This window comes from Gorilla gorilla, chromosome 1 (genome assembly GCF_029281585.2).
Source record: "Gorilla gorilla gorilla isolate KB3781 chromosome 1, NHGRI_mGorGor1-v2.1_pri, whole genome shotgun sequence".
Lineage (NCBI taxonomy): Eukaryota > Metazoa > Chordata > Mammalia > Primates > Hominidae > Gorilla > Gorilla gorilla.
Genome location: NC_073224.2, coordinates 73967273 through 73991268, shown reverse-complemented (window position 1 = coordinate 73991268; position 23996 = coordinate 73967273). Strand labels below are relative to the sequence as shown.

The window sequence follows — 23996 nt, the reverse complement described above, 5'->3', positions numbered from 1 at the left end:
CTTCCCCTCAAACAGAGGGGCTTAAGAAGCTTAAGGAGAGCTCTCAGTGGAGGAGTCAGCAAAACGGAACTAAACGAAATGGCCCTGAGGCTGGAGACAGGCTGGAGGCAAATAACTAGACAGAAATGTCCGCCAACAAATTCTAAAAATAAGACTTATCTCCTAAGCTAAACAAAATGAAAATCTACCTATGTGCACATAAATAGAATTCAAACAAAAAATAACCTTTCAAACAGCACTAAAGGGCACATTGAAAAATAAGTCCCTCCTGCCTCAGCCCCCTCAGAGAAGCAGTTGGTGGCTGCCTGGCATGGTCTTGGAGTGCTGCCCCCCAGAGTCTTGACCGTCATTACAGGGTGAAAGCATAAATGTTAGGGGAACTCCAGGATCCCTAGAGCTCTAAAACCAGCATCCATCCCTGTGTGTCAGTGCTGAACCAGTTGTTAAATATTTTGAACATCACTGGTATCCTTCTAGAAATATGTGCACATATACAAGTATATCCCTACACACACCTATTTTTTCCTTTTCATACAAATGGAAGAACTGAATAAAAAGCATTCCACATTTTGCCTTTTTTTGTGCCTACTTGGTCTATCTTTAAATGCATGAATATACATTGTATGTTTTTCTTTCAGAAATAACAGAATTTAGGTTACAGAGATAACAGAATACCTAAAACTGAGATATGGAGCACAGGAGTAACACGAGAGACTTTGGAATAACCTCTTGGAGCTTTTCATTAGGCACCAGTGAACCAGGCCAATGGCAACTGGGGAAACCACTCTGAAAGATGGAATCTGAGTGTGCTAGTCCAGGCTAACAGCGCCCTGCAGGCTTGGACAAAAGGGAAAAGGAGGGACAAGATCAGTCACATTTGCCCAGGAGGGATCTAAGCTTCCTAGAGCCCTGACTCTTAGTGCCTAAATACAGCAGTTACGGAGAATCAAACCAGCCTCGGGTGGCACCAAGTTAAATTTCAAATTTCACACTCTGAACTTTTTCCAGGGAGTTTTTCCTTCATTCAAAAGAGATATAAAGTGAAGTTCTTCGTAAAAGACCTAAAATTTATTTCTCCTAATTGTCCCATTTTTACCTCAAATGCTGAAGGAAACATAGAGTTTTATTCATGAGAGAGAAAATACTTATAAACTAAACTTGAACTGGATTTTACAGTATATTCTACACATTGAAAAGTCAAGAGCACTAGGTGTACTCTTCTTACAGGTATGTTTATTTTAAAAACCCAAAGAACCAACCGGGCATGGTGGCTCATGACTATAATCCCAGCACCTTGGGAGGCCGAGGTGGGAGGATCACGACGAGGTCAGGAGATTGAGACCATCTTGGCCAACATGGTGAAATCCCATCTCTACTAAAATACAAAAAAAATTAGCCGGGCATGGTGGTGGTGCCCTCCTGTAGTCCCAGCTACTTGGGAGGCTGAGGCAAGGAAATCACTTGAACCCGGGAGGTGGAGGTTGCAGTGAGCGGAGATCACGACACTGCACTCAGCAAGATTATGTCAAAAACAAAAAAAACAAAAACAAAAACAAAACCAGTATGGGACAGGAGGCAAGTGTTAATTTTCCATGTCCCATTTCTGTTTCTATACAACATATTTTCATTATTTTAATATAAATGAGAGAGAGGCAGAGATTGAAGAAGAACATTTAAAACTGAGGGAGTAAACTGCACAGGAGGAGTACACAGAATGGGAGCAGAAAACTATTATCTAATACTTTTGTTGTTCCCTGATGTCCCCAGAAATTTTCAGTCTAGAAAGAGTCATAAAGGAGCAATTTCTGCTGATAGACTGTCACCTAGCGGTGGGTTTTTACCTTATTCATAATATAAGTGGCTGCTGAGCTTTGGAATGTTTTTAGAAAACATGCTCATTACTCCTTAGGATCTCCGGGGAAGCTTTTACAATACTGTCACAAGCAGAATGTAACTCACTTTTGTGCTTCCCAAAGGTCTAATGTCCTTGTAGGCAATAGCTAAAACAGGTTGCACATCCTTCAAAAGGAAGTTTTGCCTCTGTAATTATTTGAATATTGTCAAAGAAGCCCTGTAGGCAAAATTAATATTCGTAACTTTCTCTTCTGTTTACAACTCATGGCACCTTCAGTGTTCTCCTTGCTAATGGTCAAACTAGGCCCATATTTTCTAAAGTTTTCTCCATTTTTAGATGGTGACAAAAGAGTGTATGTAACCCACTGGCCACATTGGCCTAGAGATACGATTCAGGACGAGGAAGTCACAAACTCAGCAACAAGACAATGTTCCCTAGATTTAATCTATGCCAGGAATCCATCCTGCTTGGTCACAAAGAGGCATTACAGTGCTCTTTGTCCAGTCCTTACTCTCTGTTTGATACCAGCCCTCTTGGCCAGGAGGGTTCCTACTGTTGCCTTAACCCTAGTCAACAGGGAGGCACCCTGCTCCCATCAGTGATAAAGTCTATGTTCAGGCCACAGAGCCAGCACATAGCTCTCTGTTATCAACATCCATTCTGCATGCCATACTATTTCAACCATTTATGCAGTATTGGCACTATATGTGTCACATGAAACAGAACAGATAGACCACATCCACACCAAGAAGTTGTGATCAGAAGGGAAAGCACTGGGTGTTATGAGGAGAGGTTGTCACCTACATTGGGAAGAGCTGAGTGAGGTCCCTTTTAGGAAGGTTGCATCTGAGTAGAAGTCAGCCAGATGAAAAGCATCCTTGTCACAATGGAAAAGATAAATAAAATGTGGTATAGCCACACAATGGACATAAAAAGGAATGAAATACTAACTCAATCCACAATATGAATAAATCTTGAAAATGTTATGTATGCTAAATGAAAGAAGCCAGACACAAAAGACCACATAGCATGGCTGGGTGAAGTGGCTCATGCCTGTAATCCCACACTTTGGGAGGTCAAGGCAGGCAATCTCTTGGGCTCAGGGGTCTGAGACCAGCCTGGGTAACATAGTGAGACCTTGTATCTACAAAAAATAAACAGAAAATTAGCCAGATGCAGCACACGATTATAGTCCCAGCTACTTAGGAGGTTGAGGTGGGAGGATAGCTTGAGCCTGGGAGGTCAAAGGTACAGTGAGCTGTGGTCATGTCACTGCACTCTAGCCTAGGTAACAGAGCGAGAGCCTGTCTCAAAACACACACACACACACACACACACACCATATAATTCCATTTATATGAAATGTCCAGAACGGGCAAATCTATAGAAATAGATTAGTGGCAGCCAGGCACAGTGGCTCACACCTGTAATCCTAACACTTTGGGAGGCTGAGGCGGGCGGATCACCTGAGGTTGGGAGTTTGAGACCAGCCTGACCAACATGGAGATACCCCACCTCTACCAAAAATACAAAATTAGCCTGGCATGGTGGCACATGCCTGTAATCCCAGCTACTCCAGAGGCTGAGGCAGGAGAATCACTTGAACCTGGGAGCCAGAGGTTGTGGTGAGCCAAGATTGCATCATTGCACTCCAGCCTGGGCAACCAAAAAAAAAAGTAAGAAGAAAGAAAGAAAGAGATTGGTGGCTGCTTATGGCTGGGGGTGGGGAGGGGGAAATAGAAAAATGAGTGACTATGAGTGAAATAGAAAAATGGCTAGGGTTTTCTTGGAGGGAGTGATGAAAATGTTCTAAAATGGTGACACAAGTTGCACAATTCTGTGAATAGACTAAACTACTGAACTATTATACACTTAAATGAATTGTATCATAGTGAAATATATGTCAATAAAGTTGTTACTTAAAAATCTGGAGTCACAGATCTTAGGTTTAAGAATGCCGAATATGGAAGTATATCTCTTGTGTTCAACTCATTTTTTTCCTTGTAGCTCTTTCTCCTTAAGAACCCAGTAAGCATTCACTGAAGGGCTAAGCCAAAAGACAGCTGAGCATGGCCGCACTATGCTGCCCCCTCCTGGGATCCCAAAGGGTCTTCTGAAACCAAGCTTATGCACAGGACTTTTCCCTTCTCAAGAGATGTCCCTCTCCTAGTTAGCACTCACGCTCAGAAGATAAACCCTAAAGGACAAGGGTTTTTGTCTCAGGGCCAGCAATCAGTTCAACTTCTATTCGTGGCCTGTTCCCTTCTCTGAAGACCTCTGGACTCTGATGAAAAAATAAACCCTACCTTTTCCATCAGCCCCATTGACACACCCATACAAGCCAGAATTTCCAGAAGTGACTCTCATACCCGGTTACGCATTCTTCACAGTGAATGGAACAGACTCTTGTCCACCTGTGGACAGACCTTTTACTGGAACACAATGGGTAACAACACTTCAAGATCCAACTTAGGTCTCCTTCCTTCATAAGTGTTCTGCAATTTAGCAGTGTTTCAGTTGTTGAAAATCCATTTTCTCTTTTCAGGTTAGTATAGCCTTACCAGAAGATAAGGGGAAACTTTCTGGGGGACCACCCCTCACCCACAGTCAGTTAAGGAGCCTGTGATGGGGGCATCACCTCCAGCTCCAAGGATAGAACATATGACTGTTCTGACCAAGTTCATTGCACCATATCTCCCAAGCTCTTTCCTCTGCACCAGTGGGTTTCAAATTTGAATTGTAGCAAACAAAATCTGATACAAAACCCTGACATACATTTGTTTTAAACAAAGGAGAGTTGATGGTAGTAATATTTGCAAATCTCACCCTCTTGGCCTGCACTTGGATAGGCACTATGTCCTGCACTGTGGGAAAAACAAAGGAATAGGACATGATGCCTGCCTTGAACACCTTGCAGTGGAGTTGGGGGCAAGAAACAAAAGCAAGAAAATTAATGATTAAATAATACTACATAATAATAGAAGAAATCTCACAGAGGCTGCCGCTTATCAGAAGGGGGTTAGAGGCCTGCAGTTCAGCACTGAGCCTTTTGCTGCCTCTCTTCTTCTAAGCCCTACTCATTGTCTGATATTTAGCTTGGCTGTGACCTTCCCCAGTAAGACGTTTCTGGAACACCCTCCTGCCTCTTCACACACACACACACACACACACACACACACCACCCCCTTCAGCCCAGATTAGAGCTCAGTGTTCCTGTAATATCTCTGTACAGTCTATCACTGCATTTACCATATTTTAAAAGAACAATGTCTCCCCAACACTTCACAGTATAGGCTCTGAGTTTCATAAGGGCACAGAGTGGATACTGTAAGAATGCAGTGAGACTCTCCCTACTCCATGCTCCTTTCTTCCATCTTTTGTTCCACGGATGTCAGCCCTACATCAGTCCGCAGGCTGCTCCTGTCTGCTCCAAATCCCTCCCCCAATAAGTTTCTTGGACATCTAATCCCATCTTAGCATCTGCTTCTTGGTAGACACTAACAAATTATTATAAGGAATTACTTTGCACTACCATATTTATACAAAAAGTAGTTCATGCATTTAGAATATTGGTTTGTTGGTTGACAATGTTAAGCCTAATGACCTATACCTTTTGGGTATTGACATACTTAATTTTGCACTTATTAAACTGTGACTTTCCAAAAAAAAAAAAAACTTTCATTGTACCATTAGGATATAATATTCTTGTTAATATTACAAAAACCAAACCAAAACAAAAAGCCATGCTGCAGCCTTAGGAGAACTTGCTTCATGTAACTAAGGGTTTTTCTTTTTCTTTTCTTTTTGTATTTATTTTTTTTTCCTGTAGGATAACATAGTGTTAAAAGCACAAGCTTCTGGACTACTTGAGATCAAACCACAGCTGCTCCCGCTCCCGCTCCCTCTCCCTCTCCCTCTCCCTCTCCCTCTGCCCTTTCCACGGTCTCCCTCTGATGCCGAGCCGAAGCTGGACTGTACTGCTGCCATCTCGGCTCACTGCAACCTCCCTGCCTGATTCTCCTGCCTCAGCCTGCCGAGTGCCTGCCATTGCAGGCGCGCGCCGCCACGCCTGACTGGTTTTCGTATTTTTTTGGTGGAGACGGGGTTTCGCTGTGTCGGCCGGGCTGGTCTCCAGCTCCTAACCGCGAGTGATCCGCCAGCCTCGGCCTCCCGAGGTGCCGGGATTGCAGACGGAGTCTCGTTCACTCAGTGCTCAATGGTGCCCAGGCTGGAGTGCAGTGGCGTGATCTCAGCTCGCTACAACCACCTCCCAGCCGCCTGCCTTGGCCTCCCAAAGAGCCGAGATTACAGCCTCTGCCCGGCCGCCATCCCATCTAGGAAGTGAGGAGCATCTCTGCCCGGCCGCCCATCGTCTGAGATGTGGGGAGCACCTCTGCCCTGCCGCCCTGTCTGGGATGTGAGGAGCGTCTCTGCTGGGCCGCAACCCCGTCTGGGAGGTGAGGAGCGTCTCTGCCTGGCCGCCCCGTCTGAGAAGTGAGGAGACCCTCTGCCTGGCAACCGCCCCATCTGAGAAGTGAGGAGCCCCTCTGCCCGGCAGCCGCCCTGTCTGAGAAGTGAGGAGCCCCTCCGTCCGGCAACCACCCCGTCTGGGAAGTGAGGAACGTCTCCGCCCAGCAGCCACCCCGTCTGGGAGGGAGGTGGGGGTGAGCCCCCCGCCCAGCCAGCCACCCCATCCGGGAGGGAGGTGGGGGGGTCAGCTCCCCGCCCGGCAAGCCGCCCCGCCCGGGAGGGGGGTGGGGGGGTCAGCCCCCCGCCCGGCCAGCCGCCCCGTCCAGGAGGTGAGGGGCTCCTCTGCCCAGCCGCCCCTACTGGGAAGTGAGGAGCCCCTCTGCCCGGCCAGTCGCCCCGTCCAGGAGGGAGGTGGGGGGGCCAGCCCCCTGCCCGGCCAGCCGCCCCGTCCGGGAGATGAGGGGCTCCTCTGCCCGGCCGCCCCTACTGGGAAGTGAGGAGCCCCTCTGCCCGGCCACGACCCCGTCTGGGAGGTGTGCCCAGCGGCTCATTGGAGACGGGCCATGATGACAATGGCGGTTTTGTGGAATAGAAAGGCGGGAAGGGTGGGGAAAAGATTGAGAAATCGGATGGTTGCCCGGTCCGTGTGGAGAGAAGTAGACATGGGAGACTTTTCATTTTGTTCTGTACCAAGAAAAATTATTCTGCCTTGGGATCCTGTTGATCTGCGACCTTACCCCCAACCCTGTGCTCTCTGAAACATGTGCTGTGTCCACTCAGGGTTAAATGGATTAAGGGCGGTGCAAGATGTGCTTTGTTAAACAGATGCTTGAAGGCAGCATGCTCGTTAAGAGTCATCACCACTCCCTAATCTTAAGTACTCAGGGACACAAACACTGCGGAAGGCCGCAGGGTCCTCTGCCTAGGAAAACCAGAGACCTTTGTTCACTTGTTTATCTGCTGACCTTCCCTCCACTATTGTCCTATGACCCTGCCAAATCCCCCTCTGCGAGAAACACCCAAGAATGATCAATAAAAAAATTAAAAAAATAAAAAAATAAAAAAAAAAGAAATCAAACCACAGCTTAACAGCTCTATGGCTTTTGGCAAATTACTGATCTGTAAAATGTTTCTGATCTGTTTCTGTTTCTGATCTGTAAAATGGAATGATCCTTGCTCATCTGTAATATATACATTTATAAAACAGGACCCACCAATGGGGTTATTTTATGAATTAAATGTTAAAATGGCTAGAACGGTGCAGGCTGAGTAAGCACTGAACACAGTACTTATTAGCTATTATCTCTGGTGCTCTGTGCAATGGAAGAACTATTAGAATACATTTAAAAGCACTTTGCAAACTGGAAAGCCCTTTGAACAATTTAGTTTCTCTAAATGTAATAATAAGCATCAGCCATCGCCTTTTATAGAAAATTGAGGTGGAATCACATCAGCAAGAGAAAACTGAGGACTTGTCTCTGGCTCTGTTCCTGATTTATTCACACAGTACATGATCCTAGAATAAGACTCCTAATACTCCTGAAAGTAGAGGCGGTTGGGTTAAAAATAATTTTCCCTTTCAAAACTCTTTCAAATGTTCTCCAAAAGAAGCCAGGAAAGCTCCTGTATGAGTAGATAATTCACTTTAAAATTCGCTCATCTCTCTTTAACACGAGAGTCTGCAGGGCTGGTACAGCGGCGTCAACCCGAAGAGACCTGAACGCCGATGGGCAGTTGGGATTCTCCGTACGCCTCGGAAACAGCAGCCCAAACCTCACAACGCAGAACCACGAGATAGCGAGGATTGCAGAGCCCTGCGCAAGAGAAGGAAAATTAAGACGCAGCAGAGACCAGGAGGTGCCCGCACGCGGGAAGGACTGGCGTGCAGACGAGGCAGGGGGAGGTTTGCACTCGGCGTGACGCGGGTGAGCCGCGTGCTCTCCGGCACCCGGCCGCCAGTTCGGATGCTTCCGATCCTCGGGGAGCCGGGGCGCTGCGCCGGAGTCACTTCAGCCCATGTGGTTCAGGTGACACCCGGGGAAGAGCAGACTCCAGTGTGCAAAACGTTTCGGGGTTTCCGGGCCAGCGGTTCCGGGCGCGCCTCGCGGGCGGCGGCGCAGAACTACAACCCCCAGGCTCCCTGGCGTGGCGGCACGTGGGCCCGAGCCGGGCGGCAGCGGATATAAAGCGCGGCGGCGGCTACCGGGCGGAGTGGCGGCACTGGCAAGAGCGGAGGCCTGGGTGAGCGCGGCCCGCGACGGCACGGGCTAGGACAGACGGACGCAGACGGCCCGACGACCTGGGCGTTCGGGCGGAGGGGCGCTGGGGCCTGACTTGCGGGTGGGTGAGACGTTGACGGACCCGGAGGAAAGAGGGAAGGCAGATACGCTGGGAAACGGATCTGGGGAAGGTGTGAATGCGAAAAGTGTAGGGACAGACGGGGGCAGAAGAACTTACTCCCCCGGATTGTTTGCAGACAGCATATCTGCCGGGTCTCCAAAGGTCCTTTCCTCAAAATAGAGTTAGCAATTGAGCAGAAGAGAGCTTAAAGTTAAACCTGATACATCCCCCCTTCACTTGAGGAGAAATTGGTGGTTTTCTGCTTTTTTAAAAATCCCTATTTGTATCTCCTCTTCTCCGAGTACCTGTCCCTCAAGATATTCTCTGCCCAGAGGTACATTCTGCCCCCACTTTCTGTCTCTTAGAAAAACAACTTTGCCATTTTAAAAAGAATTTGACTTAGGCAGCTTTAATTCTTTGCACTAAGTGTTCTTATCTGTGGATGGAGGTATAAGATTTCAAGAGTAATACCCCCTCCCAATGTTTCAGTAATAATCTAAATTCACATTAAGCCTTAGGCTGGAGAACATTTGAGCTATTCGCTTTAGCTACTAGCTCTGAAAACTTCAAAGCATAACATTCCCAAGTTTATCTAAAACTTGAATCTTAAAAATATTGATAATTATCTGTTATGCTTCAAAGCATAACATTCCCAAGTTTATTAAAAACTTGAATCTTAAAAATACTGATCATTCTCTGTTAAAGTCTTTTTTTGTTGTTGTTGTTGTTTTTGAGACGGAGTCTCGCTCTTGTCGCCCAGGCCGGACTGCAGTGGCGCTATCTCGGCTCACTGCAAGCTCCACCTCCCAGGTTCACGCCATTCTCCTGCCTCAGCCTCCCGAGTAGCTGGGACTACAGGCGCCCGCCACCACGCCCGGCTAATTTTGTATTTTTAGTAGAGACGGGGTTTGGCCATGTTGGCCAGGCTGGTCTCGAACTCCTGACCTCAGGTGATCCGCCCGCCTCGGCCTCCCAAAGTGCTGGGATTACAGGCTTGAGCCACCGCGCCCGGCCAAAGTCATTTTTATCCCATTTCTTCCTGTAGGCGTTTCAAAGTTTGCAAAGGCAGCAAACTTTTACGTAGTGTAGTTATCTGTGCAAAGAAATTTTCCAAGCTGCCATTGCCCCCAGATGGCAGACAGTCTAGGAGAGGAGCCAGAACCACCCTGCTTAATAACTCTGATGTAAGGTTTTTAATGAAAAGCCACTGTTTGGGGGAATTCTGAGGTTTAAGAAATTATTTTCGGCTGGGGTATCAGGAAATCCCCTGGTTTTTAAAATGAGAGGTTTTTTTTGTTTTTGTTTGTTTTTGTTTTTAAGCTATACCTGCTGGAATGGATAAAGTGAGCTTTAAAAGTTGATCAGACCGAAGAGATTGAAGTGAGAGAACCACAGAAACAAAGGCAAGCAGACAGACAGTGAAAGGTAGGTAGGAGGAACAGCAAACAGTTTGTTCAGCTGGGCAAGTACAGTGCAGGCACGAAGATTTCAGTAGAGACCCAGACCCCAGGGAGCTGGGTCTTTAGCCTACTGGCATTTTCTAAACAGGACAAAGACAAGACCAGAAATGCTGGTGTTACTGGAAGATTAATCTGACAGCTGGTGTGGATTGAAGAAGAGAAGAGGGATTAGGACAGTGATTCCTAACCCCTATCCTACACTCCCAACGGCCCCTTGTTTTGAATTTTTGAACTAATCAAACTACATTTGTGGTAATTAATTTTATTTCTTTCCATCAAAGACATATAAAACTGCCAATTTGAGCTTCTGATGATTCTAAGAACATCAGTGTTACCGTCCTTAGTATCAAATAAATGCAGGCAAGAGCACAAGACTACGGAGTTTTATTTAGCCTGAACAGCCTAGTAGTGTTGGATTTAGGAGGTGTTTAATGCTGACTCAAGCTCTCAGGGCTCTTATCACTTGAACCTTCTTGGGCCCTGTGGACCTGGGGTTTTGCCTATTTGTCTAGATAAGAGGTAACGAAGGGAAAAATTATAAAGGCGAAAGGAGGAAAGGAGGAATAGCAGGGGAAGAAGATAACAGAATTGAAATGACTTAGTCCCTAAATAGACAAGAGTAGTGAGTGTTGGAAAGGAGGCACCAGCAGAGCAAAGATGACTGGGAAGATGATGCTGGTAAGGGCATGATAGTATTTTCTACTGTCCTGTACACATCAGGCAAGACTTCATGGAGAGCACTGAACACGTACTCACTATGTGCCTAGCATTGTTGTTAATCACTTTACATGAATTAGTTCATTTAATTCTCTCAACCCTATGAAATATAATTACTATTATCCTCATTTACAGAAGGGGAAACTGAAGCAGAAAGAGGTTACTTAATGGGCTCAAGGTCACCTACCTGGTAAGTGGTGGAGCCACGATGCAGATCCATGAGGTCTGACTCCAGAGCTGGCCCTCTCACCCCTCTACAGTAAGGAACAAAGGAGATGGCAGGTTCCCTTTGGGCATGTTAAGTTGAGATGCTTGTGGGAGTGCTAGGTGAAGATATACAGCAGGCATAGCATCAATCTCCTTTGATGCTTAAACATCCCTCCAGTGGGGAGATGGCTTAGGTTATGGGCCTTTAAGGCTCAGAGGCTAAGTGGCCTGCTTATTGTACTGAGGGTGGTCACATGAAGCTCAAAGAGTGATTAGAGCCACATCTTATGATTTCTTATCTTGTGTTTTCCCATGGGCCAGGTTATTGGATTCATGTTTCTAAACTTCCAATCTGCTTTTAGTCTCATGTTTGAACTAGGAAATACAGAGCAAAGCTACATGCAGGACTTGGTCTTGATTTTAGGAGCAACTCTTGCTGAGAACATGTCTGTTTGCAAGGAAAGTATCGTGTTGTCTTTCTACTGAAAACAGTCAGTGTTTCTCAAGGGCTTACCTGAGCCAAGACTCTTGGGGAAGAAAAATAGAAGATATGGTCTCTGTACTTCAGAAGTTTATTCTCCTATTTGGGAAGATAAGATGAACAATTAGAAGAGCAAACAAAACAAGATAGCTCATAACTAAGTACTACATTATGTGGGTTAGATTTAAGTATAGTGGGCATTGCGTTTTTGAATGTGCCAGTAATGTCAGAACTATAGCATACCCTTCTTGTTGGTCACCTACAGACATCACTTTATTTGCTACAAGACCACTATCTTTTGTAGAATTGTCATCAAATACTATCTGATTATATTTTATTTTCATTTTCAATTGTTAGACATTAAATTTGTGGTCTGAAATTGCATTTGTGGCTTTTTATGTCTTATAGCTCAAAAAACAATAACGCTTCTAGAACTAGCAAATGTCAGAGCTGCGAGTTGAACCAGGTGGTCTGCCTGTGGAACCGAGGCTGTTAACCAGTCTGCTCTGTTGCTTTTTGTGGCCCATCCAGAGTCTTTTACACTGATTATGAGCAGGTACACTCTCTGCCAGATGGTGAGAGATCCTTTGGCCCCAAATGAGTGGTGTGAGTTGGACTCTTCCAGCAGTGTGCTACCCATCTGTGGAAGCCATCATCCAGTCACAGTCTGAACACCTCGTTCAGTCACCCACATATTCTTCGCTCTTGCATTGAACACCTGGTGTCAAGCAGAGGGCTCACTGCAGAGAGCAAAGGCAAATGAAACATCCCTGTCCTGGGAGCCTGCTGTAGTGGGGAAGAGGGAGGTGAATATGCAGTCTACATGGTTAACTAGAACTAGGAAAACTGGACAAAACTGGGCAAAATTAGGATATGAAAAGATAGGTAAATCTGAAGGTAGTTATGTAAATCATGATGAGACCTTAAGACAGGCTTGTTTTAGGTGAGATTCTAAGAATGAAGACAATGGAAAGAGAAAATGTCCCCTTTTATGACCATATTTCAGTTTAAGTAATAGTACAGTTGACCCTTGAATTACGTGGGTTTGAAGTGTGCAGGTCCATTTACGCAGATTTTTTTCAACCAAATACGGATAGAAAATCAGTATTTGCAGGATGCAGAATTCTCGTATGCCAGGCTGGGGCTGACTGTGTGACTTGAGTAGGCATGGATTTTGGTATACACGAAGGTCCTGGAACTGATCTTCTGTGTATACTGAGGCATGACTATAATTCACTGTATGTTTTACTTACCTGAGTTAGGTTCAAGCTCTTTCTTGGGTCTGCTGCTGTTAACCTCTATCCTTTGAGGTTTTAGATTGCTTCCATCATCTGTATAGATAAAATGGGAGACTGTCCACGTAGTATTTTCTCAAGTCTACCCTCTCCTGTCTTAAAGTTTCCTCCTCAATAGAATTAAGCTCTAAAATTTTACCATCTTGTACTTGCTCTGTGTGTTTGTGTACTTGTAAGCACATTTTACAGTTCTAAACTAGAAATGGACTTTGCCTGGGAGTTTTATCATTGACATTCCTTGAAGAAAGAGAGAAATTAATTGTATGTTTTCCAGACCTACCAGCAGCTCAATGGCCTTCCCAAAGAAGAAACTTCAGGGTCTTGTGGCTGCAACCATCACGCCAATGACTGAGAATGGGTAACTATCATTTGGGGCCTTGAGGGGATCAGTTCTCATTCAACCAAAAAGGAGAGAAGTTCTTTGTAACAACAGTCACTTAAGACCCTGCACCTCTGTAGAACTGTTGCCAAAAGGCAGCTTCTGTCTGTCATCCCTCTGCACTGTCTCTGATCCCCAAGTCTGAGGAGGCATTATATCTCTGACCCCAAAGTCAGAGAAGCACTATATCACCTTGCAGAAAGGGAGAAGGTGAGAAATGGCAGCTTGCCTTTCTCCCAGTGTCTGTAGCACCACAGAGCAAATTCTCCTTGGATTTCACCATAGCCTTGGCCTTTCTAAACAGGGCCAGTAGCATTGGATGAGAATCCCATTTTAGCATAATTGGATATCAAGCACTGACCTAGGCCCTCTCAGGATGCTGTCTCTGGACGTCAGCATGATTCCACTTCAGGCTGTTCATAGACTTGATAAAAATGTCCTACCCTGAGGAAAGTGGGAGGTTATCTGCAAGATGGACTCTTTTTTCCTGTTTACAGCCTCATTTCAACATTGACTAGATGTTGGGCAGCAGGGGAAGGGAAGTAACAACAGTCCATTGTTGACTAATCATTACCCCAAGCAAGTATTTTGACCTCCAGATGAATACAGTGGCAGTCCTTCTGCTAAAAAATCAGATAACAAAAAGGCCCTGTGACATAGGGAGCCGTGCACTGTGTATAACTCCTTGAACATCACCCCTGACAAAAGAGAGTTCATCCACCTCCTGGATCTATATGTTTTTGACCTGTCAGAGGAGTCAGGCTGCCAAAAAGTTAGAATGCTGGCTTATTTAAGCTTCTCCTTTCTTTCTGTGTAATATTATAATAATAATCATACCTACATAATGAATTATAAGCATTAAATGAGATAATTCATACAACAGTGCTTAGCACAGGGTCAATACGCACTTAGGTCAAAAAGTTTGAACTGCCTTTATGTCATAAGGCAAAGGCAAAAGGAAGATGTATTTAATACACCTTTTACAAGGGACTTTCTTTTTGGTCTTCTGTTGCTGAATTTATAAACGTTCATCTTACCCTTTTAAAGGAGATGAAATTTCTTATGTCTTTTAGTATTCTCCTTCAAAGTTGGCCATTTTGCAGTTCTACCTTAGAGACCCTCCAATGAGTCCAAGACTTCTGGCTTCTAAGATCCATGAAAAATCACGTCCTTACTAGGTCTAAATAAGATTCTTGCTGATACGGCATTTAGATTACTCAGCTGGTTAATAATAATTTTTTTTCTGTTACTTCCCCTTTCCACAAGTTTTAAGAAAGACTTGGCATCAGCTGTTTCTCAATGCATCAGTCACTTGTTCGCAGATCAAACAGAAGACATGTGATTGCATGAATCGGCAGGATTTACTTCCTGTTACAGAGTGAGATCCTTCCTGTAATCTCCTAACACTGCATTTAACCTTTTAATAAGACCCCTCTTATCCTGGAAGTGGCTTCTTAAAACAGTCTTGTTTGTTCATCAGGGACCCACGGACAATGTCAGTGGGTTCTTCCTCCCTGTTTTGCCGTTTCCCTGGAAGGCCAGATCCCATGATAGAGATAACTAAAATGACTTTTTCTGGATCTTTTTCCATTTCCCAAAAATCTGTGGTCCTGCTGCATCCATTTTACTATTTTCTCATCAATTCTGCGTTTTTCTTCTAGGAACCTTACTTTCCTAAGGTGTGAAATCAAAAAAAAAAAAAAAAAAAAAAAGAATGCATTATGTGTAGGCTCTTTAAGAAATAAATTAAATAGTGTAGGTCAGTGTATAGCACAGAGTAGGCATGTGAGCCATGTTAGTTCCATTTTCTCCCACCACCTGCTTCAGCAAACATTCCTGTAGGTATAAAGTAGCTTTGGAACACCCACCAAGAACACGTAGGCTTTAATGTACTTACCCACAAGGGAATCTGCACTTCTAGCATGTTTCTAAGACATGAGATGGAAGGAAGGGGCACATGGAATCTAATACCTGGAAATACTGCCAGGTGACCTGCCATTGTGGGAGTTCTTCTAACCTGGCATGTACATATACATATCCTCCATAATTCTGAGTGGCTGAACAAGGACTATTTCCCTGTATCCTTTTTTCTTCTCAATTCCAATGAAAGCTCAGTAACAATTCAGCTTTCTGCATATAAGTTGATGTCCTGGAGTAGGGTAGCTGGCAGAAAGAACATGGGTAAGTAGATCTTAGTGAAATGATGTGAGTCCTGGATCCCAAGCTTTGCCACTAGTTAGCTCTCCGACCCTGGGGAGATCTTGTCACCTTTTAAGAGCTCTCTTGGCCGGGCACGGTGGCTCATGCCTGTGATCCTAGCACTTTGGGAGGCCGAGGTGGGTGGATCACGAGGTCAAGAGATCGAGACCATCCTGGTCAACATGGTGAAACCGCCTCTCTACTAAAAATACAAAAATTAGCCTGGCGTGGTGGCGCGCACCTGTAGTTCCAGCTACTCGGGAGGCTGAGGCAGGAGAATCACTTGAACCTGGGATGCAGAGGTTGCAGTGAGCCAAGACCATTCCACTGCACTCCAGCCTGGGCAACAGAGCGAGAATATGTCTCAAAAAAAAAAAAAAAAAAAAGCTCTTTCATATTCTCCAAAGAAAGTTCAACCACATTATCTCTATGACCCTTTCCAACTCTTAAGAGTCTGCAGTCCTCTCATGTCATTGGGGATATTGTGGGGATCACCATTAAATAAGAATGTATAAAGTACCTATAATTCCAGTCCATCGTCCACACTGTAGCTCAGTGAGCTTCCTAGTAAATAAATCTGATCATGTCACTCTCCTCTTTAGGAATCTTTTGACTCTCTTTTGTCTAAGCCTTGCTACCCATCATATGGCCCATGGACCAGTTGCTCCACCACCATGGGAACTTGGTAGAAATGCACAATCTCGGGCCATATCATACTACAGATCAGTCCTGCATTTTAACAGTGTCCCAGATGATTCTTTAGCACATTAAAGTCTGAGATGAGCCGGTCTAAAGATTAAGCCCAGACTCCCTGGGATGGCATAGGAAGTCCTTCACAGTTTACCTTTCCTGCTTCATTTCTTTGTCACCATACCTCTTCTGCCTTTCATGCCTTTACTCATTCTCTTTCCTCTGCCTTTTTCTACCACCATCCTCTTCTTTCTTGCTCCACTTGAACACTTCTACTCATCTATCAAAACCATCCTTAGAAATTCTTCCCCAATTCTCTTAAAAGGAGTTAGATGACCCTTCTATAGCACCCTGTCCATACTCTTCCCCTGTGATCCCATAGCACCCTTTTTGTATTGCATCAGAATTATTTGTTTATTATTACAATAACTTTTTGTTACTTGTCTATGTCTTCCAGCAGGCTTTGAGCTGCTTAGCCCTGTGCAATAGATATTGAATGCCGATAATATACAAGAACTGAGAAATTATCTTATTTATCTTATATCTTAAGCATGTGGCATAGTTGTGGTAGCTTTTGTTATGAGTGAATATACTGCAGGAATTACTAGTGCTGATAGTCGAGAAAAAGGGAAGGAAGCGAACACTGATTGATGCTATGTCAGTCATCATGCGGGCATTTTCATTTACATGTTCCCACTTAATCTTGACAACAGCTATGTGAGGGAGCCATAGGTATCTCTGTCCTGGCAGTTGAAGAAACGGAGATCCTAAAGGCTAGCCCAGCTGCCCCAAGCCACACAGCTAGAAAGGTAGGATTTCTCTACCTATCCAACCCTTGCCTTTTTATACACTAGTAAGTCTAATGAAAGACTTGCTTTTTTTTTTTTTTTTTTTGAGACAAAGTCTCGCCGCAGGCGGGAGTGCAGTGGCACAATCTCGACTCACTGCAACATCCCCCTCCCAAGCTCAAGTGATTCTCCTGCCTCAGCCTCCCGGGTAGCTGGGATTAGAGGCATGCACCACCCTGCCCGGCTAATTTTTGTGTTTTTAGTAGAGACGGGGTTTCATCATGTTGGCCAGGCTGGTCTCAAACTCCTGACCTCAAGTGATCCGCCCGTCTCGGCCTCCCAAGGTGCTGGGATTACAGGCATGAGCCGCTGCGCCAGCCAAGACTTGCTTTCCTTATTTGTTCTAAGAACTCACTTTTTCTTTGGGCAGGCTCACAGTCATTAGACCAGAAAGTCCATTTCAGATCTAAAATGTCAAGAAGAAAGTTGTGTTTTTTCCCTCAAATGTTCTTGGCATCACCCTGGGGAATCTTCATAATACCCTCTGGTAAAAACAAATCTGTTACCCCAGTGAGAAAAAGCCTGGCCTGCTAGAGTCAGACTGGCATAGATTATTGTCTTTTTAACAGTCTTTGGGAGACGAGGGGACCCAGACTCCCAGAACAGAACATTTTCCACCTCCAACAGGGTGGGCAGGTTAGTCCCTGCCTGCCTTCCTGCTGAAAGAATTTTAAAATAACCAGTGGCTGTTTTGCCAAGAGTACATATAACTGCTATCTGATTGAATGCTGAGAGATATGTATAAAAGGCAAAAGAAAATGGAAAATCAGATTTTCTGATATGCATACCACATCATGTCAGGTATGAAAATAGCCTGTCCTGTGGATTCTGTCTTCTCAGATGAAGTAAAAGTCTTTCATGGTGGTTCGTGCACCAGGAGAGGAAACAAGCAGCAATAGGGATTTCTCCCTGAAAAGCCACTTCAGAAAAATTCTATTACCCTTTTACCCTAAGAGAAGAGTTGTAGAGTCTACCTGCAGTTTCACAATCCACCCACTCTGGACCTCAATTTGTGGCAAAAAGAACAGAAGACTTTCTTCCGCTTCTGTAGTTTGGGCAAACTAAATGTCTAAAAACAGACAATTAGAAAAAGGAATTAGAACAGACAATTAGAAAAAGTAATTATACTCATCCATAAAATAGAATGTTGTTTAGCCGGTATAGTAATGGACCATCTAAAAATGTGGGAAGATGTTAAAATTAGAATGCTGAATGAAAAGTATAAAACTGTGTCTAATACGGCCATATTTATACAAGAAAATATAATGTGTATTTGTGAATAGAAAAATATCAAACTAAGAGGAAGCATCTCCAGAGATATCCTGAGTGGGTTTTCTTTTTTTATTGTATGTACTTTCTAAAGTAAACTATATAGCTCCTGTAATTAAAAAAAAAAGTTAAATAAAATTAATGGGGCACAGTGGCACACATCTGTAGTCCCAGCTACTTGGGAGGCTGAAGTGGGAGGATTACTTGAATTCAGGAGTTTGAGGCCAGCCTAGACAACATAGCAAGACCTTGTCTCCAAAAAAAAAAAAAAAAAAGCCCCAAGGCATGAATCAAAACCCAATGCAAAGAATCTGAAACCCCAGGAATTGAAATTAAGACATTAAACTGGGTTTAAATATAAAAATGACTACAGCAAGCATGGAATTTGGTTCTGGGTCACTCTCCCCTGATGTGCCCAGTTGTTAGATGTGTTCTTGGGGCTCATGAAAGAAGAGAAGGTGCCGTGCAGCCTATTCAAGTGAATTGACTTCTGTCAACTCACTTCTGTGAGCACTGAGCTCCAAATGCCCAGTGGGTGGGCAGAAGAATAATCCAATCTCATTGTTTCCATTCTCTCTAGTGACTTCCTGGTAACCGATCATGGTTAATGGCCTCTGGTGATGAAAATAGACCTAGGTACCATCAGAGTAGGGTGGGAAAACAAGTGAAGGGACAGGCTGGGCATGATGGCTCACACCTGTAATTCCAGCACTTTGGGAGGCCGAGGCAGGCAGATTGCTTGAGCCCAGGAGTTTGAGACCAGCCTGGGCAACCTGGTAAAACCCTGTCTCTACAAAAAATACAAAAATTAGCTGGGCGTTGTGGCACACACCTGTAGTCCTAGCTACTGGGGAGGCAGAGGCCAGAGGATCACTTGAGCCTGGGAGATTGAGGCTGTAGTGAGCCGTGATTATGCCACTGTATTCCAGCCTGGGTGACAGAGCAAGACCCTGTCTCAAAAAAAAAAAACAAAAACGGACAGAATCCTCAAGGAGAATTATTTTCATCCTAACCCTGCCTTTTGGGTACCTATGTAACAAATGTGGTAGCAGCCCTGGATGATTTCACCCCCACTTGTGCCTGGAGCTGCTGAGCATCCCAGCCCAAGGCTGCAAACTTGCACCTGCAGAGTCAGGCAGGGATCTGAAATGCCTGAGGGACCTGGGGGCATCCAGTCCTCTAAAGTAGGGCCTACTGCTGCTTTTTCTAATTTCCAGCTGTATGGAAATGTAGCCCTGGCTTTTTTTTTTTTTTTTTTGAGACCGAGTCTCGCTCTGTCACCCAGGCTGGAGTGCAGTGGTGCTATCTTGGCTCACTGCAACCTCCACCTCCCGGGTTCAAGCAATCCTGCCTCAGCATCCCTATTACAGGCTGAGATTACAAGTGCCCACCAATACGCCTGGCTCATTTTTGCATTTTTAGTAGAGACGGGATTTCACCATGTTGGCCAGCCTGGTCTCAAACTCTTGACCTCAAGTGACCCACCCACCTCAGCCTCCCAAAGTGCTGAGATTACAGGCATGAGCCACCATGCCCAGCAGCCCTGACATTGTTAGATTTTTCTGGCTTTTCAAATACTCATTTTTTTAAAGAAAAAATACAATATCGTCAAAGTCAAACATATTTAGAGTTAGCCCCTTTTCAACCTAGATCTCTCTAAAGAGGTCTGGTAGTTCCAAAAGGACTTAAGTCCAAGAACATTTTCTGGATGATGACCACTGCCCCCAAAATTCTGCCATTAGTGTCATTCTTGTAGGTTAGGGGCATTTTATAAGAAGCAGCAACCTACTTTCTCCTTTCTTGAAGGGACAGATAATGCAAAACCCATTAGACCTCTAACCCTGAGTGAAATTGTCAGCTGAATAGCCTGCCTCCCAGCAAGGCCTGAGGGAGAGAGGTGAGGGTAGGTTGAAGCACTATCCACTGAGGCCATCAAAACTGTGAAGTTCATGGAGAAAAAAGGAGCTTCCAGTTTCACATACTGGCCTAGACCTGCCTAAGGGTGCAGCCAACTCCCTAAAAAGAGGATGATACTAGAATAGGACCAAGCAAACAGTCTCTCTCAAGAATGTTGGAGGGGTCGGGCTCAGTGGCTCACACTTGTAATCCCAACACTTTGGGAGGCTAAGGCAGGAGGATTGCTTGACCCCAGGAGTTCGAGACCAGTCTGGGCAACATAGTGAGGTCTCATCTCTACCCAAAATTTTCAAGTTAGCTGCACCTGTGGTCCCAGCTACTTGGGAGGCTGAGGCAAGAGAATCACTTGAGCCCAGGAGGTCAAGGCTTGCAGTGAGCCACGATTACACCACTGCACTCCAGCCTGGGCGACAGAGTGAGACCTTGTCTCCAAAAAAAAAAAGTTAGAGGGAAGGAGGACATAGGGTTTTGTCCTATTTATCCAATGTCTTCTTTCCAGCCTCCCTAGCTGTCATTTATCAGTCCTCTTCTGAGCCCCCATACAATTACTTTTTGCCTCAGTCATAACCTTCATTATATTTTGCTATTTTAATCACATATACTATCTTCTTTAATTAATGTAATAGTGAAATTTCAAAATATTATGCAAGCGTGGTGCTAACCTGCTTGTAAAGGCAGAGCTTGTGGTGATTTCATCATTGTTAAGTTCCCACGTCACCACTCCTTTGCCCAGCCTTTGCTGAACACCTGGGCTGTTCCAGGTGCAGACTGAGGTCAGGAGGGAGCAGTGTTAGGATATGGAGGCATGTGCCATAATGAGGGAGTTCGCTCCCCTTATAGGCTTTATAATTGCATTAACACACCTTTTCCCAAGTGGCAGGCTCAGGCCTGCTATCTTTTCTCTGAGCTTGTTATAGGCATGATTGCCTGTGCATTCTTTGCATTTAATAGCTTTCCTTTTAAACTGAGTCAGCTGTTCTCTATCTTTCCTCATTTTGTTCTTATTCCTTTTGACATATACATTTTGATGCCTTTGTTTCCTAGATGCATCAGATTTTTTTTTTTGTTTTTGTTGTTTAAGGAATTACCGTAGGTAAAGGTGAAAAGAATGTTAATAAGGCCAAACTTCAATTAGGATTCTCTGGCCCTACAGACAAAAGTGCAGTGGCAGCCAGCTAGCACTCTGTGTTCTTGGCAGGGTAACCATGGGCACAGTGTAACCATTTAACGCAGGCTTGCTGCACCATTTTCCTTTGAATTTCACTCTTCATTGCCCATCATTCCCCTCCTGCATTTTGATTGAGGACAGGTTGCCTAATACAACTTGTGAGGAGTCAGTTTCTAGATTTTGAAATCAATATGATTTTAAGAGATCTTAACCTTAAGCATCAGATCCTTACAAGGTTAGTGTGCCTCAAATTGCCAAGTGCATGCAGATCACACTGCGATCTTGTTAAAATTCAGATTCTAACTGGGCCGGACTGTGTGGGGCTTGGGATTCCATGTGTCTAATAATGTCCCCCAGATGCTGATGCTGCTGTTCCGCCTTTGAGAGGCAAAGTGATGACAAAGTTCCTTTCTAACTGCTAACCTTGTTCAATATAAAACCAGCAAATACAGATGGGTTTAAGACTCCATGTTTGTCCCAAATATTAAGTGCTAAAATTCTTATAATATTAAGATTGACTTTTCCTATCCTGTGAGCCTAAGAAATGAATGTTTCCATCCTCTGTAATGACTTCCTAATAACTGATCATGGATAATGGCCTCCAGCGATGAAAATAGACCTAAGTACCCTAAGAGTAGGGTGGGAAAACGCAAGAAGGGACAGGCCAGGCATGATGGCTCATACTTGTAATCCCAGTACTTGGGATCAAATGGCAAATGTTAAGTTCTCATTTAACCATGTCTGCAACCATCAATCTTCCCCCAAAAGGGCAAAAGATGTGTGGCCATATGGACTTTAAAGAGAGAGTGTTGGGCAAAAGATAGTTCGGTAACTACTTTTTAAATACTGCTTGTCATGAGGTGTAAATATAAAGCCTCTGTTGATAACTAACAGTGTTTTGCTCATAGAAGTGAGGCATACATGGCTGAGTGAAGAAATCACCAGATTCAGAGGGGGAAAAAAACTCAGGCATTATTTACAGCAGGCTAAGAATTTCACAAATTGAGTGGATTTTTAATAACTATTAGCAAGAGGGAGCAGTTTATATACCTGAGGATTTGTTGAATAATAATCTGAAAAAGACTAAATATGCCTTTTTTTCCACGCCTTCTAGAGAAATCAACTTTTCAGTAATTGGTCAGTATGTGGATTATCTTGTGAAAGAACAGGGAGTGAAGAACATTTTTGGTAAGTCAACTTTGGGGATGTCTCTGCATGTCTCCAGCTCAGTCTTTAGAAGGTATATCTTACCTGGTTACCAGCCAAGAGGTCACACAGTCATGGTGTCACAGGTTATGATGGAGCCTGGCTAAGCTAACTAAAATTTGTGAATTTGTAGGCCCACCAATCTTAGACCTACAAAGCACCTCAAGAGATTACCTCATTTGATAGTGTGCCAACACATAAGGTATTATTTTTTATCCCCATTTGGAGATGAAAATATATGACTCAGATGTACTCTAGGTTGCCCCAGGCCATTCAGCCAAGAAGTGGTAGAGTAACAACTAAACCCTCTTAAGTAACAACTAAACCCTCTTCTCTCTTTTGTTTATTTATTTATTGAGATGGAGTCTTGCTCTGTCTCCCCCGGGCTGGAATGCAGTGGCACCATCAGCTCACTGCAACCTCTACCTCCCGGGTTCAAGCAATTCTCCTGCCTCAGCCTCCTGGGTAGCCGGACTATAGGCGCACACCACGACACCTGGCTAATTTTTGTATTTTTAGTAGAGACAGGGTCTTGCCATATTGGACAGGCTGGTCTCGAACTCCTGACCTCAGGTGATCTGCCTGCCCCAGCCTCCCAAAATTCTGGGATTACAGGTGTGAGCCACTGCGCCCAGCCTCTTCTCTCTCTTAAGAATGGGCTTTATTCTGTCTTCTCCTGGCCTTTCAAATTGTGAATGGAAGAAAGACTCTAAGTGTAGCACACAAAGAAATCACAGGACTAGTAGTTATCCCCTTTTATTTCATAGAAGTGAAAGTTTAAAAAATTAGATCTTGAACATTTTAAGCCTGACAGCTATACTTACCTGCGATTGAGCTGTCCCTTGCTTAGTGTTCTGGGCTCTCGGACCCTTGGATGCATTTTTATTCTGAGAACACTACACCTTGGTCCTGACCTACTGCTCTACCAACAGGAGCCCCTCCAGAGCCAGAGGTACCTGGTATTAATAATCAGAGCAGATTAAAACTTGTGTGGAAAAAGTGTCCTGGGCCACAGGTCAAAACTGAGACCTGATTACAAAACCACTCAATGTCCCTCTACAGCACTGAGCCATAGTGGAGAAGGCAGATTCTTACTCAACAAAGGGCAGCAGATCTCCCCTGGGTATGAGGAAAAAGCAGGAATATCCCTATGACCAGAGTATACTTGAAGTCAAGACCTCAAAGAAGTGGTTAAAAATACTTTCCGACTTCCCTCCCCTGCCTCCCCAACCTCCCTTCTTCCAACCCAGTGCTCAGTGCTTAGAGATTCAGAGTGCCACCATATGCATGAGACCTCAGTAATGTATCCTACTGCCATAGGCATCTTTCTGTGATCCATTAAGAAATGATTGTAGTAGGCCAGGTGTGGTGGCTCACACCAGTAATCCCAGCACTTTGGGAGGCTGAGGCGGGCAGATCACCTGAGGTCAGGAGTTCAAGACCAGCCTGCCCAACATGGCAAAACCCCATCTCTACTAAAAATACAAAAACTTAG

The 23996-nt window shown here is 44.6% G+C and overlaps 1 protein-coding gene across 7 annotated transcripts in view; it reads left to right on the top strand.

Moving 5' to 3' along the window:
• Positions 1-8035: 8035 nt before the first annotated feature.
• The window catches only part of NPL (N-acetylneuraminate pyruvate lyase), a 41275-nt gene continuing 25314 nt past the window's right edge, over positions 8036-23996 (top strand). For 2 of the 7 annotated variants that reach the window (XM_063710301.1, XM_063710308.1), the window contains exons 1-5: positions 8213-8566; positions 9986-10090; positions 10978-11032; positions 13100-13183; positions 22410-22483. In XM_063710301.1, coding sequence (XP_063566371.1) covers positions 13116-13183; positions 22410-22483 — 142 coding nt within the window. In that variant the 5' untranslated portion in view covers positions 8213-8566; positions 9986-10090; positions 10978-11032; positions 13100-13115. Of the gene's footprint in view, positions 8736-9985; positions 10091-10977; positions 11033-13099; positions 13184-22409; positions 22484-23996 lie in introns of all 7 variants that reach the window. The other 5 variants (XM_031002345.3, XR_010135260.1, XM_031002343.3 and 2 more) reach the window with 5 other exon arrangements.